This window comes from Phoxinus phoxinus (genome assembly GCF_949152265.1).
Source record: "Phoxinus phoxinus genome assembly, chromosome: 5".
In the NCBI taxonomy this organism is placed as follows: Eukaryota; Metazoa; Chordata; class Actinopteri; order Cypriniformes; family Leuciscidae; genus Phoxinus; species Phoxinus phoxinus.
The window spans coordinates 41,585,554-41,605,679 of record NC_136880.1 but is presented as its reverse complement, the minus strand read 5'-3'; the positions used below and the strand labels follow the sequence as shown (position 1 = coordinate 41,605,679).

General features: G+C 35.2%; 2 protein-coding genes across 2 annotated transcripts in view; one reads left to right on the top strand and one right to left on the bottom strand.

Annotated features, from left to right (window-relative positions):
• The window catches only part of LOC306999009 (uncharacterized protein), a gene marked incomplete at both ends in the record, with an annotated part of 70,044 nt that overhangs the window by 18,084 nt on the left and 31,834 nt on the right, over window positions 1–20,126 (top strand). The gene's annotated exons all lie outside the window — the stretch shown is intronic.
• Window positions 14,023–20,126, bottom strand: part of ap1m1 (adaptor related protein complex 1 subunit mu 1) — a 30,428-nt gene continuing 24,324 nt past the window's right edge. The window contains exons 11-12 of the mRNA XM_079612881.1: window positions 17,822–17,897; window positions 14,023–15,512 (exon numbers count right to left, since the gene is read on the bottom strand). Coding sequence (XP_079469007.1) covers window positions 15,490–15,512; window positions 17,822–17,897 — 99 coding nt within the window. The 3' untranslated portion in view covers window positions 14,023–15,489. The remainder of the gene's footprint in view (window positions 15,513–17,821; window positions 17,898–20,126) is intronic.

Genomic DNA, 20,126 nt, shown 5'->3' with positions numbered 1-20,126 from the left:
ATATCTGTTTTGTGCCATACACTGACATCCACCAATCACAGCAGTGATGAGAGTCACATGATCAATCAAAGCTCATCACAAGCATCTTTTCCACAGGAAAGTTAACACTATAGAAGCGGCACAGTGTCATTCACACGAACACTAAACACCATCATCGTAACACACATGACATTTTAAAAATGCAATAAATATTTATTTAACAACATTAAATGTAACATAAAACCCTAATGCACATAACTGATTAGAAAAAAAAACTAAGAAAACTATGAAGAAACAGTTATTTCAACAAAAATACATCAAATGTGAAGTGTCACGCAGGGAATTGTGGGAATGTCAATTTACAGTTTTTCTCTGTAAATTATACGAGTTGTTCTTTTTCACTTTCAAAAACTGTAAATTTAACTGTAAAATTTGACTAAATGTAGAATTAGATCGATCTTATTTACCGTATATACAGTAAGGAAACTTTCTGTTAACCAATTAACAGTTTTTCAATGTAGCATTTTTTACAGTCTTTTACCGTTAAAATCACGATCATTTTTTACATGGCAAGTCCCTTTACTGCAGTGGAAATGAATGGAACTGTCCGAGAATAAAAACAGGCACAGAAATGAATGTCAGAATTATTATTATGAAAGCGAAATTATTGCCAGATTTTTTTGATTTTTTTTTATGGAGCACTATATTGAAACTTTATACAAAATATTACAAAATGAACCACAAAAAGTTAGAATATCAGTTTCGTTATTAAGTATCATATTTTAATCATCATGTTTTAATGGCTTATTTAGTCAGAATATGGAGTGAAAAAAGCTCAGCTCAATTTATTCAGAGGCCTAAACTGAGCAAAAATATGCAATTTAGTGCAGATGCTGATATTTCTATGGCCAAAAAATAAGAAATTCTGAAAGATTGTAATGCAAATCAATATAACAGTATATCAGACGTCTGCCATATAATGCATATAATTATCAGTTGTCACTCAATATCTGCCAATTAGTTTTATGATCAAAGCTCTGTAGTTTTAAAACATATAATGCAATGCAATACAATGATGATTGAGAGATGAACAAACAAACCTTCACTCTAAAAAAATGCATTTTGGGTCAAATATGGACAAACCCAGCCGTTGGGTTAAATTTTTACATGACATTTTTAACCCAACGTTTGGGTTTGTCCATATTTGACCCAAAATTGGGATAAAAGTTTGAGGAGTGTTCCTTCCTCAAAAGCCTGATGGTGAATTTCCATAAAATTACGTATGCTATTGCTTCAGTCCAGCGAGTTTTCATCGTTAAATATTACTAACAATATAAAAGTTATTGTTACTTGATAAAAATCAGTGCAGATTTCACAGCAGAAAGACACACTCTAAAAAATGCTGGGTTGTTTTAACCAAATGTTGGGTCAAATATGGACAAACCCAAACGTTGGATCAAAAATGCAATTTAAAAATGTAACCCAATGGCTGGGTTTGTCCATATTTGACCCAAAATTGGGTTAAAACAACCCAGCATTTTTTAGAGTGAGATGTTTTTGCAATTATTTACTTGCTATAAAAGTCTAACCTCAGAAGATTTTCAGGAACGTTTCGATCATTTAGAGGCCTTTAAAAATCATCAGTCATGTTGATGATTAGAAACGTACTTATCAAAATATGACACTTTATGGCTTTATAGGGTTAAAGCTGTAGCAGGTGACGTGCTTTTGCTCTTCTCTCCGTCTTTATGACTCCATCTGTTTCCTCTCCTCTTCCATCTTCTCACCACAAAACTGCCGAGTTCACTGCCGAGTGATTTGTGTTCTCCCGCTATAACTGGAGCGCGGCCTCGCTTTCCAATCCCACCATGTGCCACCGATCCGGGTAAAAATCCCCCCGGGACACGGACACCTCGGATGGGCTGGTCTGTGGTCATGTGACCCCTCACTCCGAATCCAGGCATGATCACGCTCAGACTGGAGTAATTACAGCGGCGCGGGGTTTGGGTAAAGCCGAGGGGTTTTCAGATATTCCTCTGGTTGGAGAAAATTCAAGGGTGAAGTGAAAATAGCAAAATCCTAAACCACATCAGGAGGATCGCCTTAAATAGACCCCCACAAAAAAGAGGGTTTATAATGAGCCCCCTTCATCCGCACATCTATAAACGTGTCTTTTATGAGGGTTAGGGTACTTCAGGAATACACTGTATTTATGTTGGTTAGTATGAAGCGTGAGTGTTTCGGCAGTCAGAGAGTCTCGTCGTCTTTCTTATGCCTTCTGTACACCTAAAGACTTTGAAAAGATTTAGAAAAGACTTTATAAGATTATCAGCTCACATCTAAAGACTTGGTTTCACAGACTCACAGTCTCAGACTAAAGATTTTACAAACACTGAATCTTGTAGTGACACTATTTACAAGACTACAACACATTTTTTCCTCCATTAAAATAGGCATTTTTATGCATATTTTTTTGTTTGATGAGTACAAATATGTTAATTTATATTGTTTAATTACAATAAATCACTTTCTTTTCCTGGAATGAAAAAAATCAAGTTAGACATTGTTATGTGAACATCTCCACTTCGATTCGCAAGCTCTCAATTCGATTTCGATTCGACTCACACAAATCCTATATTTATAAAAAAGAACAGTGAACATAAGTTTACAAGTGGTTAATTAATCAAAAGAAATCAAGAGCTGCAAACCTGTATATTAAACTATTTTTATTTTAGGTAGGCTACACTTGGGTACATTAAAACAGAACCCAACTCTATATTTCAAAAGCATACAGTGAATAGACGGGATTTTGATGCAAGATGAAAAATCGATTATTGAACCGATCAAACAGGATCAGGTTATTTTATGTTAAAACTAACATAAAATCTCACAGCATTAGCTGTAACATGGAGGCTGCAAGCCTATGAAGTGAAAACTAATACTGGCTTTTGGGTGATAGCCTATATAAATAAATATGAAAAAAAAAAAAACCGCTTGGGTAGGATTAGTGGTGTGGGGTGCGTGTGTATATCAAGCAATAAAGTGCGTATCATATGCACGCGCAAAACTGCGTATCATATCCACGTAAAAACTCATTTTCGCGTATAAATTGCACGATAAACACACTGCGTGCTATAGAGACGCATTTGCGTGCTCGACAAGGCGCTCCTCTTTATCCATGGTCCATTTTCGGCTACTTGGCGCTCGTTGTGTTTCCACGTCCGTTGACTTGTTTCTTTGTTGTGACTGATGGCTTCCTGTTTCCGGTTTTCTGAGAACAAATTTATTGGTTGTTGATTGTTTTACGTCACTATGACTACGCTAGGACTTGCGATAATATCAAACATGTTTGATATGAAAGACTAGAGAAAGACTGGCATAAATCGGGTCGCCGACTGCAGATTATCACCTCACATTTAACGATCGAGACGACGGGAGCGCGCTTCAGTAAGATTCCTAAAGACTGCCGGTCTTTAGTCTGGGACTGTGAAAATCCTTTGGTGTACGCCCGGCAGGACACCAGTGTTGGGGAAAGTTACTTTTAAAAGTAATGCATTACAATATTGCGTTACTCCCTTAAAAAGTAACTAATTGTATTACTTAAGGAAATGTGTACAGTAGAGGAAAGCAAACAAGCAAACCTTTCTATCTACTGTATCTACAGTCATTTCTGCTTATTTAACTGCATCATCGAAGGTCAGAAGCAAGTACATTGGTCAATAAAGTGAAATTAAATGCATAAAAATGTATGTTTTATTTAACATATTTAGTTATTGGAGGTTTGCGTAATATTCTGATTCTGCATTTCACTGATTTTATTCATTTTGAGGAATATTTAATATTTTTTTGTGCAAGTGAGATGAGTAAATGCTCACATTTAAAGTTCATATTAATGTATAGAAGCTGCACAGTGTCATTCACACGAACACTAAACACCATGAGTAACACACATGACATTTTAAAAATGCAATAAACATTAATTTAACAATATTAAATGTAACATAAAACCCTAATGTACATAACTGATTAGAAAAAACTATAAAGAAACAGTTATTTCAACAAAAATACATCAAATCCGATTTGTGGGAATGTCAATTTACGGTTTCTCACTTTTAACGGTATTTTACTGTAAAATTACATTAAACGTACAGTAAGATCTATCAGTTATTCAATATAAAGTATGGAAACTTTCTGTTAGCCTATTAACAGTTTTTTACCGTAGCATTTTTACAGTCTTTTACCGTTAAAATCACGATAATTTTTTACAGTGTAAATAAAACAATATATTCTAAGTGTTCTAGTTATTCTAAAAATAAATCACACTAAGACAAATAAATACATGCACATTTAAAATGGGTTAATTTATGTATAAAAAGTTAACGGTAACAATCTGGACATTGATTTCTTTAGATTTTTGCATTGTTAAATGTCTCGTGTCTGTGAAAGGTGCTAACTTATTATTAAAAACAACTTCTAAAAGTATTTCTTTAAGCCAGAATTTTCTTTTTCTGCATAAAAATTAAGCAATTGACTAAAGCTTTTTAAAAAGTTGCATTAAAAGGTTTTATTAATTTATTTTATTTGTAACATAAACTACATGATACTGATTTTCATGATAAATAATGTTCACTTTTATTTCCCAATTTTAATAGTGATTTATTTACTTGCAGAACTCGCCGTCTCGTCTCGTTTTTCACCGTAGCATTTTTACAGTCTTTTACCGTTAAAATCCAGATCAATTTTTACAGTGTAAATATGAAATAAATAAAACAATATATTCTAAGTGTTCTAGTTATCATAAAAATAAATCACACTAAGACAAATAAATACATGCACATTTAAAATGGGTTCATTTATGTATAAAAAGTTAACGGTAACAATCTGAACATTGATTTTTGCATTGTTAAATATCTCGTGTCTGTGAACTACTATTATTACTTTTACCGTTAATTTCACGATAATTTTTGATGAGTTCTCGTCATATTTTATTACCGTTTTCTAAACTATTGCGAATAAACTGTGATAATGTGGGAAAAGTTGAAGTTGTCTGAATATATTCCGGTTTGACAGTAGATAACGGCTTCGTGTTCTGGCATAAGTCGCTCCACACCTCGTCAGGTTCACAGGACAGTGAAGCGGTCCCGATGTCAAACACACGTTCCTCTCTCTCCGCACAAACAAACGCTGTCTATTTCGAGGACTGGTTAGCTCTCCGCGTCTCCACACGGCCTGTTTGCAATCTCCAAGCCACAGTGGCTTTTTACATGATCACTAATTCACAAACGCGGTCGGGTCAGGAATTCTCCTGCTGCTTTACTGTTTTGCTGTTGCCATGCACATGTGCTAAAATATCACTGAGGTTCGTGAACGAGTCGGCTAGAAAATAAATAAATATGAAGCCTAGAGAAAAAAGGCCAAGGCCACTCGCCCGTCCCAGACACAGGAGGAAAACCCCGAGTGTTTGCAGGAGCAGCGTGTTATAGGGATGAACCATCACATGTGACTCAGGAACTCTGACATGTCATGTGACTCCGCCGAAATTATATTCAATTATTTTTATTAGGAACATTTTTTCATGTTTTTTGTCAGGAAATCAGGAAGCTGGAGGAGGTAATGCAGGTGATTTCCTAACCAGAAATACATAAAAACTAAAACTGAAATACAAAATAAATGTAACCTAAATAGTCACACAAAAAAAAAACTTGGGATGCACCGATATGAAAATATTGGCCGATACCGATAACCGATAATTCTTTATATTTGAGAGCCGATAACCGATATATTGGCCGATAAATCTAAATCCAAATTTTGATATAATTTTTGAGAGCCTGATTACAAAAACAAAAGTCTCACCATTAAAATCCATGTCCCAACCACACAATTATATTATATCTGATTATCATTTTATGTAGCTTATGACAGACTTGTGCTATATTTTCCTTTATCGAAGTGATTTCAATCATATTTTTATGCATTTGGCAGACGCTTTATTTATATTTATTCATATTTCAGTGTTGAACGTGAAGGAAATAATCCATTATTTATCGGCTTTAATATATAAGCCAAATTTTCTTATCGGACCGATAACGATAACATTGAAAATGAACATATATCGGCCGATACCGATATGCTGGCCGATATATCGTGCATCCCTTAATAAACCTGGCATATATTACGAATATTGTTGGCTCTTTGAACTGTAAAAAAAAAATTGTTGCTGCCTTAAATTTTTAAGTACAATTAACTTGGATGTTTAAGTCATTGCAACTTAAATTACATTAAACTGACTTTAAAAAAGTGAGCTGAATATTTTTTAAATATATATTTTAAAAAAGTTGAAAATTGCTTAACTTATTTTGATGAGTTAAAGCAATGTAAAAACACATGTCATAACTTATTAATCATACTTTTTTTTTTACAGTGTAGTCGCTTCGGATAAAAGTGTCTACTAAATGCATAAATGTAATCAGAATTGCATGAGTTCATCACATCATTATTATGTATTGCCTTTTCTGCGGTGCTTTAAGTGTTTGCCCGACGAAAGATGAGATCTGAAACTGTCGTGTTTTATGATGCACATATTGCAGCAAGAGCAGGTTTGGCTTACAGTTTAATTTTGATGATTATGGCTTACAGCTTATGAAAACCTTTTCACAATATTCCAATTTTGAAAAAAAAAATTCCCATAAGCTGTAAGCCATAATCATCAAAATTATAACAAATAAAGGCTTGAAATCTCACTTTGCATGTAATGAGTCTATATAATATATTAGTTTCACCTTTTAAGTTGAATTACTGAAATAAATGAACTTTTGCACCATATTATAATTTTTCGAGTTTCATCTGTAATAATCTGGACTCGTTTTGACAGCTTTTTTTGTATATATTATTTTATATATATAGGTTATTTTCACCACAAAATAATTTTGTTTAAATATTTAGGCCTGGTGAATCTGCTATTCTATGAATAGATGAGTGGCAGAAAATGATATTTGGACTGTGTGCATTCGCGCTACAATTTTTTTTTTTAATTTGGCCTATTATTTTCCAGAATTGCATGTCGTGCGGAGAGGTGAGCCGCCGGAAGTCATGTCGTAAGATGTTATCTAAAGATTGATCTGGTGCAATACCTGCTGTATCAGCCGTCCTCCTCCAGTCCACACGTCATCTGTCTTTACCTGCAGACCTGGAACTACTTATGACTTTATCACCACGGCAACCGTGTTTCCAAACACACACACACACACATGCTGGAGGAGGTAAATATGGCAACACTGGGCCACACTCTACCTTACTACGCACTTTCACACACTCACAGTAAACCTGGTATTTGTCACCATAAACTTGCGAAATGCTGCTTGACCCGTCAAATGATAGAACTGAACAAATTAGTGGAAAAAGCCACGGATACTTCGTACTCACAAAACTTGACGGAGTGCCAGCTGGACTACATATTTGCACTTTAGGCTACTAGTCTATCACTATTAAACACTCATAAAAATATGAATAAGTATATAGTGATGTCGTATATTAAACATTTTTGGTTCCCCAAGAACCTTTCATTCAACAGTTCTTAAAATAATCATTTTTCGAACATTTTAAAAATCTCAAGTAGCCTTTTCCTCTATAAAGTTCCTGTTGTGAAATGGAAATATGCCATGGATGGAATATTCTTCATCGAACCATCAATGCCAATAAAGAGCCTTTATTTGTGAGTGAATATCTACACACACCAGGCCTAAAACTACTCATAAACATGTTGAAATTACCTCAGTTAAATCTACAGTGCAAGAATACTTTACAGTAGAACAAATTGCTCATTAAAACTATTTTTACGTCATGCGTTAAGCATTTGCACATTTGACAAACAATCATTTAAAAAAAATGCTGGGTTTTTTCAACCCATGTTTTGGGTAAAATATGGACAAACCCAAATGTTGGGTTAAATTTTATATATATATAAAAAAAGTAAACCAATGGTTGGGTTGTAACATGGGTGGAAACAACCCAGCATTTATTAGAGTGAATAATAAAAAAATTATTGTTTGTGAAAATGTCTCATTAATGAATATGATTCAGTGAGTCATGTCAGATTATCCAAAGTGTTCAACTGTTTACGATTCAATATCAAGACAATAGAAGGAAAAACTCGCCCATTTTAAAATCAGATAACTAAACACTTTAATAAAAAAAATACTGGGTCAAATATGGACAAATCCATTCCAAACCCAACCAATTTAAGTGGGTTTGTTCATATTTGACCCACACATGAGCTTAAACCAGCATTTTGTTTGTGAATCTGGTCGTTATTGGATTTTTTCATAGACAAAGGATTTTTTTAGACCTTATGCGCCAGAGACACGCGCGCGGCCATCTTTACAATTTTGTCTTTGAACTTCCGTTATTGCGGTAGCATTTCTATGGCATCGCTGAAGTGGATTTACTTATTGTAGAGTTGAGGAAAGTTATCATGGGCATTGTAATGTTTTAAGCGCATATCATAACATATCACATATCAGTAGACCGAGAAGATTTTAAAACGAGCGGTTCATTCATAAATCGATAAGATCTTAGAAACACAAACCGGAAGACAGAACACACAGCGATCGCGGCGCGGGGAAAGGGGCGGGGCTATACATTGTGTAGCCCCGCCCCGTTTCACCGCTGCACGTAGTCTTTTGTCTTCCGGTCTGTATTTTCACAGCGATCTTGCGTATTTGTGAATGAACGGCTCGTTTTTAAATCTTCCCGGTCTACTGACATTTGTTAAGACATCTGATTTAAACATTACAATCCTCATGATAACTTTAGTTAACTTCACATTAAGTAAATAAATCCACTACAAAAGCTAAGCAATGCCATAGAGAGCGACCGCAGAAACGGAAGTTCAGAGAACTCTAAGATGGCTGCGCCCTTGTTTCTCTGGCGCCTGGTCTAAAAAGTTGTTTTTTATATATAGTTGTGGGCGGTTTGCTATGTCTCATTGATCCCCAATAAAATAATTTGCGAAATGTAGGTAGGAGGATAATGGGTGAAATCTAGGTGTGGAAATCAGGTTGTGCTGAAACTGATGGCTAATAAATCAATGCATAATTGAATGCATTAACTCCCACTGCACAGTTATAGTCCTGAACAGGTTCATGTTACTCTCCAGTCTAAAGGTTTGTCACATCAGCTTTACACCTGCAACACAGTCATTTACGGCTCAGTTCCAGGCCACTAATTAAAGCATATAACGCGAGTTTTAACCAAAATCCTTGCGCGTCATCGTAAATTAGAGGGCAAGTTCACCTAATGTCTTGCATTTTTCACATAGACTCGTTTTGCGTAATAACATTAAAGGATGGTTTCCTTCCGGTCGCCTTTTTTTTTTTACCTCATTGACTGTTTATCTTTTTCAATGGCATCTAAAAGATGCGCCTCCGCGAGAGAGCAACCTGTGTTTGACGTCACGCGCGCGAGCACACGGTCCTTCCCCGCGAGCGATCGAGTGACAGGGCTTCCCTCGCGCATCACGCAACCCGGGTTGCTTGGCGACGGGATTCCGTGTTGTTGAAACAAAACACGGGGGTTCCGTGCGAGTCAGTCGCGACGCTCCTTTTGTGTTGACCCGGTGAACCGCCACGCTGTCTGACATTGTGAAACGACGCTAATCTCTTCCAGTTTCATAACAGTGTGAAATTACAGTGTGTAAAACTCACTTCACGGCATGCTTTATTACCGCGTGGGTTTATCACAGTTAAACCCGTTGACATGTGTGCATGCACTGCCCTGATTTTTTTTTCCATGCACGGCGGAAATTAAATTATACAGCAAAAAAAAAAAGTTGTGCAATAGATCATGCACATGAACACCAAGTGCCATAATACACGTGAATTTAATAATAAGGGGACCTAAGTCTCACTAGTGCGTTTTTAATTTAATGCAATGTTCTCAATACAAATTATGAGAGAAAAGTGAATTTTAGAGTTTCTCCTGTTTTAATGATTATTTGACATATTTCATCTTGAGTTTCAATGTATGAAGAAAATCCATACAATTCAATGTTTTATTTGTTAACATTACTTAATGTATTAACACTGAGCAATACATTTGTTACTATATTTGTTAACATTAATTAATAAAAAAAATACAGCTGTTTGTTCACATTGCATTAACTAATGTTAAGAAATACTTTTGATATTAATAATGCATTAGCAAATGTTGACATGAAAATGAACAAAGATTAATAAATGCAGTAGAAGTGCAGTTTATGATCTTAACAATTAAACCATAGGCCTATTGTAAGAAATCTGACCATCAGTCACATTAAAAATTTAGTAAAATCAGAAATATTTGTTTTTTTTTAAGAGGTATCTTGACTTTTGGACCCCATTAGTAAGGATAGTAAACACGAAATAATTTTTTTTTTCAAGGCATGATTTGATTTCAGTTTATTTAATACTGAGCAATACATTTGTTACTGTATTTGTTAGCATTAGTTAATAAAAAAATACAGATGTTTGTTCACAATGCATTAACTAACGTTAAGAAATACAACTTTTGATTTTAATAATGCAATAATTAGCAAATGTTGACATGAAAATTAACAAAGATTAATAAATGCTGTAGGAGTGCAGTTTATGATCTTAACAATGAAACCATATTGTAAGAAATCTGACCATCAGTCACAGAAATATGTGTTTTAAAGAGGTATCTGACTTTTGGACCCCATTAGTTGGGATAGTAAAGGCATATTACACTAAAATAATATTGGTAACACTTTACAATAAGGTTCATTTGTTAAACATTAGTTGATGTATTAGCGAACAATGAGCAATACATTTGTTACAGTATTTATTAATCTTTGTTAATGTTAGTTAATATGAATAAAGCTGATAATTGTTTGTTCATGTTAGTTCACAGTGCATTAACTCATGTTAACAAGATTTTAATAAAGTATTAGTAAATGTGGAAATTAACATTAACAAAGATTAATAAATGCAGTTATTTATTAGTTAATGTTAACTAATGTACCTTATTGTAAAGTGTTACCAAAATATTGTTTTCAAGGCATATTACACTGTAAAAATGATTTGACAAAAGCAAAGATTATTGAAGTACTACTTGTAAATTTGTGAAATTTACAAGCAATGTCTGACTGAATTTTTTTTTTCCCTCCAGTGTAAGTTACACCACGCTCTCGTCCGTTGCCAGATCCCAGTGTGTGTGCCAAACATCACCGAGGAGAAGCTGCCAGGAACGGTTCCGGTCAGCGATCGAGTCCCCGTCGAGGGCCGAGCCTGTGGTTTTCTGTGAGAACCTGCTCTGAGGAATGTGATCGGTATGAATGTACAAGTGTGTAAGTGTGCGTTACCTGTTTGTACGCACTTATACCTGTGGAATGAAGACACAAGCTTTTGTCCTTTATACTCCCACACACACACAAACCTGACGATCTCTTCTGTCCAGAACACCAAACCGTAACCATGACAAATGCATAATACTATACATAACATTTGAACCTGTTTTTTTTATTGTTTTTGTTTTTTTACCACCAACAGTAAACATTCCTATATCAGGATAGTCAAACACATTAAATAAGATGTGCAACATTGTCTATTAAAGCTTATGCCAACTTAAATATTATGCAAAAAAAAAATTTGGTAAGATATTTTGGTCTCTTCTCTTCACCAAGACTGTATTTATTTGATCAAAAATACAGTGAAATATGTAAAGTGTAATTTATTCCAGTCTTCAGTGTCACATGATCCTTCAGAAATCAGTATAATATGATGATTTGATGCTCAAGAAACATTTATGATTATTATTAATGTTAAAAACAGTTGAGCTGCTTCACATTTTTTTACACTCTAATAAAATGCTGGGTTGTTTTACCCCAATTTTGGGTTAAATATGGATAAACCAAAATGTTGGATCAAAAATGCAATTAAAAAATGTAACCCAATGGCTGGGTTTGTCCATAATTGACCCAAAATTGAGGTAAAACAACCCAGCATTTTTTAGAGTGTAGGATTCTGATGATTAAAAAGTTTAAAAGAGCAGCGTTTATTTGAAACAACATTTTTTATAACATTATAAATGTCTTTACTGTCACTTCTGATCAATTGAACGCATCTTTGCTTAATAAAAGTGTATATATATATATATATATAAAGACCGGTGATCGGGAATTCGGCATGCTTATGAAATAAACAGGATATAAATTTTAAAAAGCAATTTTACACGACATTCTCCACTTTTCCGGACTAACCGAAACTTGATTTCGTGACACTATATTCCGCCTCCACAACAAGGGAACGTTTTGCAGAACAATTAAACTAAGCCGCGTGCCAGGAGAAATTAATGTTAAAATGTGGGCGTAATGATGAAAATGCCAACCACCATATATCTGATTATCCTTATATAATCTTTCAAAAGCTTTTGCTGCTCGATCTTGTACAACACGACCAATACCGAGAGTAATGGCACCATGGGAAAAACACGGAACATTTATTAATTGAAATAAAAATAAGGCAGCTTATGCATTAGACGTGATGGTTATGCACAGGTGGAGTCATGTATGGACAAAGAACTAGAACAAAAGGAAAACGGCATCTAAATAAAAGGGCAAGTTTGGTCATCTCCGGACTCCAGACAACCTCCGCTTTATAACTGCTGGTCTAGGATCAGTTTTATCGGTAATAATAATAGCATATATGTCGAAACAGATCTGGCAAACGATCCAGTGGTCAAAGGTTTCTATTTACATCGTGTTTTTGCAGCGTTGAGCACTCATGTTTGAGTGTTAGGATGTCTTCACACTTGTAGTTCGGTAACTCATCTCTACAGTGTGTTTGGTGTCACCAGGGTTCAGATGATGTTCACACTCAGGGTTCCTACACATTTTCCATTTCAAAATTCCATACTTTTCCAGACTCAAATTTCAAATCTTCTCTGTAGATTTTCAGACCATATTAAAAGTGCCCCTATTATGCTTTTTCAAATATTCCCTTTCATGCAATGTGTAATGCAGCTCTCTGCAAAGGTATGCAAATGAAAGAGCACGCAATAAATTAAGTTATTGTTTCTCAAAAGAAAGAATCGACTTTTAACCACCTAAACCGAGTCATCAGGAATTTGATTCCCACTTCCGTGACGGCTACACGTCACTGGGTAACCAACCCGGTCACACTAAATGCGTCCCTAGCACCTATTGTGTTTATCGTGCAATTTATACGTGAGAAGTATGGGTAGGGTAGGTTTAGTAGTGGTGTGGGCTTCCGACAAGCACTGTAAGTGGTAGACCAATCACAGCAGAGTAGGCTCGTGACAAGGAGGGATTTAAAGAGACTGAATCATCAAACCTGTGTGAGAATCATGAAAAATGTGGCAATGTGCAATGTATATTGATGCAAAAATGAAAGCGTTTTTTTGTAGGAGACCTCCAAAGCAAAATTAGTATTTTCAGGCCCCAAAAATGATTTTAAGCCAGTTATTTATATATTCTGCTGTAGTGTCAGTAGACATAGGTTATATATAAAACCAGAAATTGTAATGCGCAAGCATGCAAAACAATTCACGTGCACATGTGAATAGTTTCTCGAGGGCACAAAAAAGTTTATCATATACACTACTGTGCAAAAGTCTTAGCCATGTCAGTGTTTTCACCCCAAAAAGTGGATTTAAGCCGGTATCACCCGTGTCCCATCATGACAGTTTCACAGCATCCCTCCACCACCCCATCACCTCACTCTTGGCTGGTTTTCTATCCCAGTCAAAGAGGGGATAAATTACTATATCTGATTTCATGTATGTGTGAACTCGTGAATGCACAGCATTTTTTTATTATTATTATTTTAAATTCATTAGATTAGATTCATTTCTATTATAGAAAACTAAACAGGGGCAATAGTCTGAAAATGCAAATATTTTTCCATACTCTGCTTTCTTTTTTCCATACTTTTCCAGACCTGGAAATTACTCAAATCAAATTCCATACTTTTCCAAACCCCGTAGGAACCCTGACACTTATTCAAATGAACCGCACTAACAGAGCAATCGCACCAGGGTTCGTTTTAATCCAACCAAACATGCCAAGTGTGACACACACCCTTAAAACCTGACTTGATTCATGTGGTTAAAAAATAAACGGTTTAATTTTGACCTCTGTGAAAATAATGTTGTATGTCTATCATAAGTGGGCGGTTCTTGTCCCGGATAAATGCAAATTTCAGACAGCAGCAAGTATGAAACTGATCAGAAGAGGTATTTTCTAAACAGGTACTTTATGATGCTTGACGTGTACAGACAGGTGAATAATTTAAATGAGATACAAGAAGATTTTTGAGAGGAATGCAATTGTCACATTTCAGCTACACCGCATGCAGTACCACAGTAAACATGGTAACCTTCACATTCAATCCTTCAAAGGCAAATGAAATGAACCGGACAAATCATCAGATTAGCAATACAAAAGAAAACACATATTCTTCTACTTTTAAAATGGCACGATGGTTGACCTTAGATTTGAGTCGTGTTGAATAGTCTTAAATCGAGTGTATTTCTGTGTGTAGTAAACTCACACGAGGTACTGTGAACAGATCCCAGAGCAGTCGCTACTGTAACCAATAATACTGAATCATGAATACTACACTAGAAAATAAAACATTAATGGCAACAAAAGGAATAACGTCAAAAATACTGACAAAACCAATATCCGAGGACGTCCGCAAGAACTGCTACTGGATTAGCTCATGTGAAACGGTGGATTTACACTATAATATTTCTATTCAGTTGACCTTTTTTTGGACTTGGACACTTCTGTAATGTGCAATACACTATCTCTGTGACCCTCCGACCGCTGTCGAGGTCAACTGATGAATAAGCGCACACATTTACAGTATGGAAACGTCGTCTTCTGAAATGTAACGCGTATATGAACACTTCCTCCTTGAGATGTGACGTGAAACCATTGGTTAAGGACTGCGTTTTCATGAAACGTCGAGGAACATGATTCCCGTTAACTGTCAAACGCACACTGACACGACAGAACTGAACACACACATCTGCAGTTTGTGAATTAAAGCACGAGGAAAGACCCTGAAATTAGTTCAGTACTTGCAATTATGGCTCATATTTCAACACAAAATCAAAAGAATCAATGAGAATTTGAAGGGGAATGTGATCAATTATCATGATTATAATATAAAATAAATCTTGATTCTAAAAACAAGTACAGATTCATATGATTCAAATGTGCTGGAGTGTTTCGTATCTGCCTTTTCTAATGTTCAGGGTCTTTGTACTCGGGGGGGGGGGGGGGGGGGGAATTTGGACAAAATATAAGTAACACTGTATGAAAGATTTAATTCCAATCTATAAATCTAAGATCTAGCCAAAACACGGCCCGTATTTCTTTTAAATCAGACAAAGCACTACTGCAGATGAGTGTGAGAAAGACAGAGAGAGAGAGAGAGAGAGACAGACACACATCCTTGACCCATGATGCTCTGGACCAATTCCTCACGTTCACTGAGTCCGCAGCTGATAGTCTGCAAAGAAAGGAGGAAATGAGCAACGCTTAATTAAATGCCCAGAACGACAGGAAACAGGAAAAAATGAAAACACGGGGCGAAAGTTAATTGTGACAGCTGAACTTTCTCTCTCCACCCATCAAAACACAATCAAATCTGTAAAATTGAGACATAAGTTCACAAAACGGACAAATTATGATTATAAAACTTGCTTGATGCCGATTGGTCAATCCAGCGTAGCAGATCAAGTAAACAACACACACATAGAGGAAGACTAAATCTAGTTTACATGATTATAGAAAGTTAAGCAACAATTTTGCAATATGAACACTGCATTTTGTCCTTAAATTTCCTGTCATTATAGTTTCACAACCCTGAGAGCTTCAAGACAAAGAGGGTTTAATAGTGCCTCTGGTTTAAAGGGATATTTCACCTAAAAAATGTTTTTTTTATATATTTTGAAGAATGTTGGTAGCCAGACAGATGACGGCACACATTGACTTGGAATACTATGGAAGTCAATTGGGAACAGAAACTGTTCGGCTACCAACATTCTTCAAAATATCTTATTTTGTGTTCAGCAGAACAAGAAAGTCATACATTTTTGGGTGAACTATCCGATTGGCACAGCCATTACATATTTAAAACAGTAATATCCTATACTAAACCTAAACTAATCATTTGAAAGCAATCTCTAGTTTTGGTGACTGATTTTCAAAATACATTTCAGAGGAGCCGTAATTTATCAATTTGCAACAAGAATATTTTCATACTCCTAAGGCGTGTTCATACCTTTATTTTGAAATAGTGATGAACATGAAAAATCATGAAAGAATGGTAGAAACCTCAGTTTGTTTTCATGCCAAGAGTTCAAAAGATACACTCTAAAAAATGCTGGGTTGTTTCAACCCAATTTTGTGTAAAATATGGACAAACGATGGGTTATAAATGTAATGTAAAAATGTAACCCAACGGTTGGGTTTGTCCATATTTTACACAAAATTGGGTTGAAACAACCCAGCATTTTTTAGAGTGTAGCATCCATTCAATTATTTTAGAAAAAAAGGTCTGAAAATGTTTTAAATATAAAGAAAAAAATAATAGATTCAGCATTAGTGATGTGCAGCGAGCTATAATGCACATACGTGATCTTTTGTGTTTCTTAGAGGTTGAATTAATTTTTTTACATCTGCCAAACTTCCAATACTACTTTTAAATAGGATGCCAACTTCATAAATTGTATGAAAATTGTAATAATAATGGTTCAGATCACTCAAACCACATATGGAAATGGAGGCGCCCTTATACGGGCAGTAATGTCCACTAGTGGAGAAGTGTGGTACTGCGCCCAAACTAAATCTCACTGAACGCTTATTTTTTGAGATATCAACCTAAAATTTGAAACACAACTTGTTAAGATTTTTGGCTTTGATGTATTTGCATTTTTAGAGTCTACCAGGTTTTGAAAAAATATATTTTATATAAAATATGAATAATAAAATTTGTAACATTTGTACATTTTCATAAACTCAAACTTCTATAACTTTTTTCTGTTTAACTTTCTTAATTTATTTCACTTCTACAAAAATCTGCCAAATGTCTTCTTTAAAACAAGACCAATCTTACATCTATAGTCAAAAGCATTCTTGAATTACAACCATTTAAGTTCAGAACGTGCATTTTCATGTCTATTAAAAAAAGCGGGTGCCGCTTAAGGGGTTAAACTGAGAGTTCAATTCACTTCTGTGAATCAGTTCAAACTGTCCATTTTATTAAATCGATTCGATAATTAGTTTGTCATCATGTGTCTTTTAAAAAAATAAATTAATATCTAAATGTCAAAAATTCAATGACATTTATTAAACCAATTCTTGTGTTTATTAAACATGTCTTGATCATTTATATATCTGAATTATTTCAGATATATTATATTATATCCAAATCATATATTGCTTTACTATACCACTCAAAAATATAAAATAATACCTTTGACTAATAAAATATGTGCAACATACGGAGGCTCAACTCTTGGTTAACGAGTGCGCACGTGTGTCAAACTTTAAAATGCGAATTCAAAAAAAAAAAGTCCAACACTATGTACTACAAACTGTACCAGCGTTTCTAATTTTATCTCGGTTTCACCATCTCTGCACGCGTATGTCCTGAACATCCTCTTTTCACAGAACAATTTCACCTCCGCATTCAACACTAATCTCCCATCATTCTGCACCGCATTGCTTAATAGTTGCCAAATACCTGCAATGCTGTGAAAAACAAAGACAAAAATAGAGAAAGAGGATGAGGAAGAGGATGAGCGAGTCTCTTACCTCCGTTCTGGGTGATGTACCGAACCCACGGGAGGGCCTGATAGCCGCTCTTCTCGATGATCTTCAGGTAACGCACCTGTCGAAACACAGCAATGTATTGTGTGTGAATTCATTCAGCCAAATGGATGGATGCAAAACACTAGTGTCAAAGCCTTTGGTTGTGTGTAAATGACATGCAACATTTACTGTAAGATGCTTTTCCATTGCACACAGCATCTCTACAGTGCACAGTTGACTACAGATGCTTTAAAGAGAGAATGCTTTTCCCTTCAGTATTAGATCTGCATCATCATGCATTTACCATAAATTTAAGTTAAAAACACATAATTTGTTTGATTTAGCATATAATCAACGAGGAAGTTTTACAGGTGAGACTCGAAAAATTAGAATATGGTGTAAAAGTTCATTTATTTCCGTAATTCAACTTAAAAGGTGAAACTAATATATTATATATTCTCATTATTTGCAAAGTGAGATATTTCAAGCCTTTATGTGTTATAATTTTGATGATTATGGCTTACAGTTTATGAAAACCTTTTCACAATATTCTAATTTTGAATTTGGGGTTTCCATAAGCTGTAATAATCATCAAAATGATAACAAATAAAGGCTTGCAATATCTCACTTTGCATGTAATGAGTCTATATAATATATTAGTTTCACTTTTTAAGTTGAATTACGGAAATAAATGAACTTTTGCATATTCAAATTTTTCCAGTTTCACCTGTTTTGCATTGGGTTATTAATTATACTGTATTGTCTTGTTGTTTTTATTGTGCAGCACATTGGTGTCAACCTAGGTTGTGCTAAATAGTGCTATATAAATGAAATTGACAAAGAAAGAACAAAAATATTGTATTTTATTATGCAATTTGATGATAAATCCTGTACACTTTTTTTTCTAGGTAATTGCCTTTGTCTTATGCACATATCAATTACTCGCACATATGCAAGGTTAATAGTTAATTGATAGTATGCAATATGATGCAATAAAAAAATGGGGTTGGGAAATATCTCACAATGGCACAAACATCCCAGTCTTGCGGCATCTAAACATAATTTAGCATTAGCTTCAGGTCAGGCCAGCGCGGGCACCACACGGGCAGCAGAGCCTGGGAAAGTGGCAGAGAGTAACGCCGCGGGCGGAAGCGCATGAAGAAGTGAGATTGGGGAAACGGCACCTTTCACTGCCGAGCGCTGTTGAGTCACTCGTTGCATCCTTACGACGGGGCCTTGCATCACTGCTCACAACAGAAGCTTTTGCACAACTCCTCCAAACATGCTGAAAGCGCACAATCACGTTTTGTAAGAGATGACAGATACCCTGATACTCAGAATTAGAGATGAAGTGTGTTGTATTTTCCCATGTTAAAATATTGTTTAGCGAGTTTAATGTGCTGAGACAACTATTTTAATCTAAGTCTTATGCTTGTTATAAATAACGTTCTGGGTGGTTTCTTACGGCCTCAAGTACCAAGTAGTTTGCTTCTACATTAAACAACATATACATATATTATATTATATATATATATATATATATATATATATATATACTGTATTTTCCGGACTATAAGTCGCACTGGACTATAAGTCGAATATATTTAGAAATTTATTTCACAAAATCCAAGACCAAGAACAGACATTTAATCTGGAAAGGCAAGTTATTCAGCTCCACAATATCACACAGAACAACAGGCTGAATAGTGTCCGGTGTGTTAGCGTAACACACAGTTATTCAGCTGCACAATACCATAAAGAATATATACCTGCGGCTGAGTAGGCTAAACTAACATTAGCCAGCGAGTCCGGTCCAACAAGTTACCGGTAAGCAAGTTCACCAAGCTCCCGATCTAACTCCACAACACTGAATACATTGAGTTCTTCCTCTGTGTCGCTTCTGAACATCTCCGCTAACTAGAGCGCCCTCTCATGTCTGTAGACGGTAATGTTTTCTCTTGGTTCATCTCAGTCAGTATGAATTCATTTTGATATATAAGTCGCAGGACAGCCAAACTATGAAAAAAGTGTGACTTATAGTCCGGAAAATATGGTATACAGGGCTAATATTTTATGCAAATCCGCTTGTCCGGAAACAAGTGAACAAGTAAAAAAGAGAAACCTGATTGAAAACGTCAATAACAAAAAAAATTGTCACTTACATTTTAGATGCAATATTGATTGTTTTTGTTCTGTTAGCACATCTCACAGCAACACTCAACCGGGTTTCATTCCTGAATGATTCAGTGTTTTGTACAAATCGGTTGAGTGAAAGATTCAATGACCCATTCATAGACAATTGCCTCAT